The 7,871-nt window shown below is 44.6% G+C and overlaps 1 protein-coding gene across 1 annotated transcript; it reads left to right on the top strand.

The window, feature by feature from the left end:
- Positions 1–6,457: 6,457 nt before the first annotated feature.
- On the top strand, positions 6,458–7,534 carry LOC144758282 (uncharacterized). Its single transcript, XM_078646420.1, has one exon. The coding sequence runs from the start codon at positions 6,458–6,460 to the stop codon at positions 7,532–7,534; it is 1,077 nt and encodes a 358-aa protein (XP_078502546.1).
- Positions 7,535–7,871: the final 337 nt, after the last annotated feature.

The raw sequence follows: 7,871 nt of genomic DNA, 5'->3' as shown, positions 1-7,871 counted from the left end.
GAACCTCCCTGGATAGACAAGAAGGGATTTAGTTTCTGACAACCATAGAACATGACAACTTTGCTCTCCCCTAATCAAGAGTGTATCTCGAGAGTCGTGTGAACAAAAGGCAATTTATTTTACTCAGTCAGTACGTGCATTCTTAGTCTCATAAGATTGTAGAGAAAAGGAAGAGAAGGGCGTGTTCAATAAAAGATGTTATTTATTGATCAGTCTCTTTTCTCATACAAGAGAAATGGATCGATATTATTGCAATACTTATAGTTAAGTAAAGTGCATACATTAAAAGCAGAAGTATAAAATAATACTGTAAAAACATTGATATGGTTTCTAAGCCATATGAAGGTTTAAAATGAATAAAATATATACATACACATATACATTTGACTAATCGTACTCAACTGGTGTTTCTAGCTACGCCTACCCCGTGTACCTGACCTAAGCCTAATACGTGGGCGGGAATAGAAAGTTACAGTTTAAGTTAAGTTTGTTTTGCCAAGTGACTGACTAAAGAATTCTCTGTGAGGGGTTATTCAGTTCTGTACCTGGAATGTAGGATGAATGAGGGATGGTATCTCTCGTCTCTGGTCTCGATATTCCAGGCTGCCTGCGAGGGCTACCCGGAAGCGCCGGAGCTGGATTTCTCGGCAGGAGAAAGCAGCGTCTCGTTCTCAGCGCGTCAAGAAGGCGGGGCTGCGCCAGCGGGGTCTGCTCTGCTCTGGGCTTCGGCAAGTCTGGCTGCTCCGTCCTCGTCACCACCGCGTGTGTTTGCATAGGGCAATATCGGTAATATTTATACCTTTAAGGTGCCGAGATTGACGTAAGGATGGACATAGATACGTCAATAAGGATGTCATACGACTTGGTCGTTAGCACATTCTTTTGCTGAAGTTCTCGAAGAAATCAAAACAATGGCCGCAGGGTTTTTCCCAGGTTGACATAGGTTTGATTTGTTTTGAGAACTCCGTATGCCTTATCAGGGGCTGGAGGAATATCGCTTGTCTAATTAGATGGCAAGCGTTATGACCTAATCAGATAACACGTTCCTGTGCCGTAGTGTGGCTTTATCAGATAACGGTTCCTGCATCATGGGGGTTTTCTGCCTCATGGGCTGGCTGCTAGTTAACTTGTTAGTTTGTTAACCAGAATAGGGTCAGGAATAGGGGGATCGATACAGAACCTATAGGAATACATCACACAACAAAGGGAAAGCTCCGAATTCCCGAAACGCCGAACTCCTGAAACGCCACCACCGATCACCGTGACCCGGAAGCACTCTAAACAGGAAACAAACCCGAACGCGAAGCATAGAGGAGACCGAGAGGAGGGCTTAAGAGCCACCTCCTTCTCTCATGTGCAGGCGTCCGTCTTCGCGCATGCGTGCACGGGCTCGGCTGCCATCTTGCCAACCAGCCTGTCGTCTTGGTTTTGCCAACCGTGACGATACGCACGACACGCTGACAACCAATGTTAGAAATGGGATTTCTGGCTAGCTCAGACTTGCGCCAAAGCGAGGAAGAAACCACCACTCTAGTCAGGATAAAGGAGTTACACTTCTAAAATAACCCCTGCTCACTCCCTTGGTAGCTTGGCACGAGCAGCCAGGCTTATCTTAGAGGCAGTGTGTAAAGCATTTGCACATAACCAACAGCAAAACAGTATAGGCACTACAGAAGGACACCAAACCAGTTTAGAAAAATATCCAATTTTTATATACTTAAGACAAGACAAAATACGATAAAAATCCACAATACTATACCTCAAAATAGTCAATTATCCAAATATGCTTTAAAAATAGTGCCTTGGTGTCAATAGCTCCATCCGGGGCTATCACGACATCGTGAACAACAAATCCAAAAACAGTTCTGGCTGATCGCATGGTCGCAAGCCAACTCTGGGGTCAGGAAGACCCACAAACAGTGCTTTTCAGAGATGCAGGGCGATGGGGTCCTGAAGTCACTCGCATTGCAGGTCGAGCTCCTTTCTGTTGGGATACGGAGCGCTGGCACCAACAGGCGTCTGGTGCTGCGAGGCGGCGTGCGTTGCTCCGAGGTCGCAGTGCGAGCAGTGGCATGGTGGCTGCATCAGATGGTGTCGTCGGTGAGACCAGGGTCGCGGTGCAAGATGGAGGCGGTGCTCGTCACGGTGCCAGCAGGTCACGGTGCAAGCAGCGGCATTGTTGTTGTTATAGCGTCGTAGTCGGCTGATGAACTGGAGTCGATGGCGCCAGTGAGGGTAGGCCAAGGCTGCGGTGTGGGATGAGGGCGGTGCGTTGTGTAACTTACGAGCGGTGCCCCCGAACCACGGTGCAGGCCGTGTAGTCAATTTTGGCGGCATCAGGAAGGCAAGCCCAAATGTCGCGGTGTGAACAGCGGCTCGGTGATAGCGTCAGCAGGCGCCGTCGGTGAGACCAGGTTTGTGGTGCGGCATGGCAGCAGTGCCTTCTGAGGTGCCAGGGCTTCGGCGTGAAGCTAGGCGGTACAGAGTGCGGTGCCCACAGGTCGCGATGCGAGCAGCAGCTAGGTGATGGCGTCAGCAGGTGTCGTCGGTGAGACCAGGATCGCGTTGCGGCGTTGCAGCGGTGCCCTTTGCAGTGCCTTCAGGACATGGGTTTGGTAGGTTCGCCGTAGACGCCGTTGGGTGGCGTTCTTCAAATGGCAGCACAAAACACACAGTCCCTAGTGATGCGGGTCAAAGAACCTGGAGTCTTTGCTTTTCCTGAGACTTCGTAAACCAATTTGGTTGCAGAAAGTCCAGTCCAGACCTTTCACTGCCCAAGACAGAAGCATCCACTGCAGGTCAGCCCAGCAAAGTACGCAGCAAAGCAGTCAGTCCTTTCAGTAGTTTCTCCGGCTCTCCTTCTGTGCAGTCTTCTTGATCCAAATGAGTTCTAAAGTTCAGGGGTCCGGGACACAGCATTTGTACACAAAAATCCTTTGATCTGCCAGGCAGAGGGTGTTGATGTCTGGCCAGAACCAATTGGGCCTTCTCTGGCATGAATTCCTGGCAGGAGGTGGAGACGGCTTTGTCAGAGGCATACCAGGCCCTTTGAGGTGCAAAGAAAACTCCTCTCTCTTCCCCGTTGTAAACCAGGTCTATTTAGCCTTTTCCTGACCTACCTAGACTATCGGGAGCCACGATGCGCCCTAGCCATCTGTCTTCCAAAAACCAGACAGGCAATCCACATTCCAGCAGAGGCACATGGGATGACCGAGCTAAATAATACCCACTTTCTAAAAGCGGCCTTTATGAACTCGGAATGAAAAGGGCACCCTCGCTAAAGGCTGCGTTTTTAGAAGCTGAGTTCAGACCTACCAAACTTCCTGCACTTATACCTTTCTCGGGCTCCGTACATGGGTGGCACAATCCGTGCTGCAGGCCTACGAGTAGCGGTGGACTCACAAGCCCCGGCACCCGCAGTGCTCGTTACTGGGGACTGACCCTCATCCCTCATCATAGCAGAGCCAGAATGAGAGGTTGCTCCTTCAATGTCTTAGCTCTGACCCGATGGAATTCTATGCCTCCTGACCTTAGAAAGATTCAATATCACTTACTGATCCGGAAACAGTGGAAGACCCAGCTCTTCTCTGTCTGGGCTGATGATTTCGCCTCTCTGCCGCTGTGTTTCATAGGATCCTTTTATGTCCCTTGCTGATATTGTCTGACACCTACACCCACACCTTCCCCTCTAGGCAGGAGGTCTCCAGGTGTTGTGCATTCTAAGGCTCTGCTCCCCTCTTGTAAAGGGTCAAAGTGGTAACACCCTTGCAGCAAGTGCCTTTATCAGCCACAGGATTAAGATATAGTGCACACCAATTCCCAGCTCAGTAAAGGCCTGAAACAGACGCAAATAAAGGAGTGTGTACCTACATGTTTGCCTCCTCTGTTTGTACCACATAAGCATCTACCTGTGCACTTCCTCCGTTTGTATGTCCCGGGCGAGCTTCTCTAATTACGCTTGTGATCCTTGTACTGCCAACCAGGGCGTTTGACTATCAGATCATTACCTGATTTCTGCTGTGTGCATCGAGTCATTCCCCTGCTTTATCTGTCAATGAACCCTGCTGAGCGAGTACACAGTCATAAGGGAGTATGGAAGGTGATGAATGGGGAGTAAGGTAAAGCTGAATGTAAGAAATGTACAGCGGTGTAAATGCTGCACTCACCCTCAAGCAACAGGCATCTTGTCCCACTCTGCCAATGCTCCATCCACCCACAGAGTAGCATGCTGGCACCAAACGCAAAACATTGTCAGAAACCATGGTAAGATAGAAAAAGACAAAAAAGATATCGCAGGTATATTACTGCCTGTGTTGGAATCTCTATATTAAATGCTGCAATCTTCCAACAAATGCTTGAACCATCCCTAGGAATGTGGCAAAGATAACTTAACAAACAGAAAAGTAAAGACAGGAGTTGGAACTTCAGCTGCTCTAGTGTGAACTGGAAAGTATTGTCAAGAGGAGTGTGAATGGAGCTACATTTGTTATATACTTCCTAAGCGTAACCTTGATTATATACTTCCTGAAGAGTTACCTTTATTATATACTTCCTTTTTTTAAAAAATATTTTTATTTCCACGGTTGTATCAAGTGACAAAACCAGTTAAATTCCTAGAATTATTATACATACAATATAACACAGAGAAAAAAAAAATCAGCCAGTTCTTAACATTTGAGCAATCGATAATATTTCTCAATCATATCTCCTCCAGATGCTCTTTAATGGAAGCCCAAATTAACAAGCCTAATTGTTTTTTCCTAGCGCCTTTTAATGCATACAAACTCCATTCTATTTCATATATATTATATAGTTTTGCTCTCCAAAATTCAAATGTTGGTGCATCCGGTTGTAGCCATTCAATTGCAATACATAAACGCGCTACAGTAGTGGCTAGAAAAAAAAAGTATTTATGTTTACCAAGTACTGTGCCCTTTCCAACAGCTTGTCCCCTTCCTAATACCATAAGAGTGGGAGATAGTTTGACCGAATTATGAAGAACCATGGAGAGAAAACTTTCTATACTAGTTAGAAAGTGCGCTAGTTTAGGGCAACTAAAACAAAGATGCAATATATCTGATTCCGCCCTGCCACAACGGAAGCATTTACCATCATATAAAGGGCCCCAAGTTGCCATCTTTTTAGGAGTATAATAAAGTCTAAACACTGTCTTATAAACTTGAGACTTTAAATTAGCTGATAAACAGACCTCTTTGGCCATCAATATAGTATCATGAATATCAAGTTCTGGTTCGCCTAATTGATTCTGCCAATAATAATATACTTCCTGAAGCGTTTCCTTTATTATATACTTTATGAAGAGTTTTCTTTGTCATGTAGTTCATGAAAGGGTTACTGTTGTTATACACTTCCTGAAACTGAAGTGACAGCAACACACCCTGAGCCATCCCTTTTTCCACAATCCCTTCTTGTTTAAATGAAATCTTGGCCGTGTGCATCTTCCTAAAGCTGTATTTCTAGCAAGAGGGCGCTCCATGAGTGCTCTTTCTGTACTAAGTTACTCTGTGAACACTGGAAAATCACCTCCTTTTCTGAATTAGGTAAGAGTCACATGTTCAATGGACGATTTAGTTAAATAGCTGTGTATGGTGAAATAGCCCTTGGTAACTTTTAAAAATGGTAAAGAAGAGATGTATTTTACAACTTGTTAAATATTGTGTATTCACATTCTCTTACATTTCCATTCAATGATTTTAAATCTCTTTACATCCAATAGGAAACCAGCCTTGAATGCACAAATGATTGTGAATAATGACATTAATCGCGCAAATCTAAAAAAAAAAAAGTGGTTAGAAAAAATGATCTCCAATATTCAGGAAAAGATCTGCACAGTCAGAAACTGAGGAACCTGAACATAAACTGATAGATCCTGGAAGAAGCCGTCAAGAGCATATCAGTGGATCTAAGAGTCTGAGCTGTGCACCTCCACGCAACAGGACTAAGAAATGACCTCTAGAAAATTAAGGCAACAACACTGACAAACCACCTCCTGAATAAACAGGCCTCCACCACCAGCTTTGATCATGTGTTCGGCATGAGGTGGATACAGCATTGCTCTGCTTCCTGTAATGATGGCAGACCACCATTCAGTGCGCTAGATATATTGTAACCTTTTTCTGGCCAAACCACAGGAGCAAGAGAAAAGCACAATGGAGTGGAGCCAGAAAACTGAAGGGTAAAGGAAAGAGAGGGTCTCTGATCTACAACAGGCTGTCCCAATTCGCATCGACGTGAAGGAAGACTAATCTTCACTCATAAACATGCAAAACCATTATGTAATCTAAAGACATAACCACCTACAAATAAGCTTTACTTGCCACAATTATAATATATGTAGTGGGTGAGTTTTGTATTTCAGTGTGAAATCTGAAATCAAGCATCCAAAATACCACACACATACAGGGAATGTGAGAATAACACAAGTGCTTTATAAACCATGTTGGCTCGTCAGGAAACGCAGTCATGGGATGCAGACAAATTTAAACCCGACCCAGAGACACTAACCAAGAAAGATGAATCATACACATGTAGCAAAAGCTTTAGTTTGTCACCACTATTAAAGAGCCATCAGCAAATACACATCGGAGAAGCAACGTGCAACAGCAATGAATGTGTGAAGAACTTTAGTCAATTAGGACTTCTAAAAGATCATCAGCGAACACACACAGGAGAAAAACCGTACCATTGCATTGTATGTGTGAAGAGCTTCAGTCAGTTATCACAACTCCAAAGACATCAGCGAACACACACTACGGAAAAAGCATTCCATTGCAATGAATGCGGAAGTAGTTTTAGTGATTCCTCAAATCTCAGGATTCATCAGCGAACACACACAGGGGAAAAGCCATTCCAGTGCAGTGAATGTGTGAAGAGCTTCTGTCGGTTATCACATCTCCAATCACATCAGCGGACACATACTGGGGAAAAACCATACAATTGCAGTGAATGTGGAAGTAGTTTTAGTTATTCCTCAAATCTCAGGAGTCATCAGCGAACACACACAGGGGAAAAACCATTCCAGTGCAGTGAATGTGTGAAGAACTTCAGTCGGTTATTAGACCTACAAAAACATAATCGAACACACACTGGGGAAAAACCATACCATTGCAATGAATGTGTGAAGAAATTCAGTCAGTTATCAACCCTCCGTAGCCACCAGCGAATACACACAGGGGAAAAACCATACCATTGCACTGAATGTGTGAAGGAATTCAGTCATTTATCAACCCTCCGGAGCCACCAGCGAACACACACTGGGGAAAAACCATACATGTGCAGTGAATGCGGAAGTAGTTTTACTGATTCCTCACATCTCAGGAGACATCAGCGAACACACACAGGGGAAAAACCGTTCAAGTGCAGTGAATGTGTGAAGAGCTTCAGTCAGTTATCACATCTCCAAATACATCAGCGAACACACACTGGGGAAAAGCCATTCAAGTGCAGTGAATGTGCAAAGTGCTTTAATTGTTTATCACAGCTACAACGTCATCAACGAACCCACACCGTTTAAAAGCTATTTAAGTGCAGTGAATGTGTGAAGAGCTTTAGTCGAAAACCTACATAGACATCAGCAAACACATATTTGTGAAAACCCATATAATTGCATTTAATGTCGATGTAGTTTTAGTGACCCTTCAACATTAAAAATTCATCTGCGAACACAATTCGGGGAAAATCTATTCAGGTGACCTAAATGTGTGAATAGCTGTAGACGATTAGCAGCTCCGCAAAGACAGCATACACACACAGGTGAAAGACCCTACCACTGCAGTGAATCTGGAAGTAGTTTTAGTGACCCTTCAACATTAAGAAATCATCAGCAAACACACTTAGGGGAAAAGCCATTC

This window comes from Lissotriton helveticus, chromosome 1_1 (genome assembly GCF_964261635.1).
Source record: "Lissotriton helveticus chromosome 1_1, aLisHel1.1, whole genome shotgun sequence".
In the NCBI taxonomy this organism is placed as follows: Eukaryota; Metazoa; Chordata; class Amphibia; order Caudata; family Salamandridae; genus Lissotriton; species Lissotriton helveticus.
The sequence above is the reverse complement of the archived record's forward strand: the minus strand, read 5'-3'. Positions and strand labels throughout refer to the sequence as shown.

Coding starts and splice junctions, on each gene's coding strand:
- LOC144758282 (XM_078646420.1), top strand. CDS start 6,458: ATGTTGGCTCGTCAGGAAACGCAGTCATGGGATGCAGACAAATTTAAA.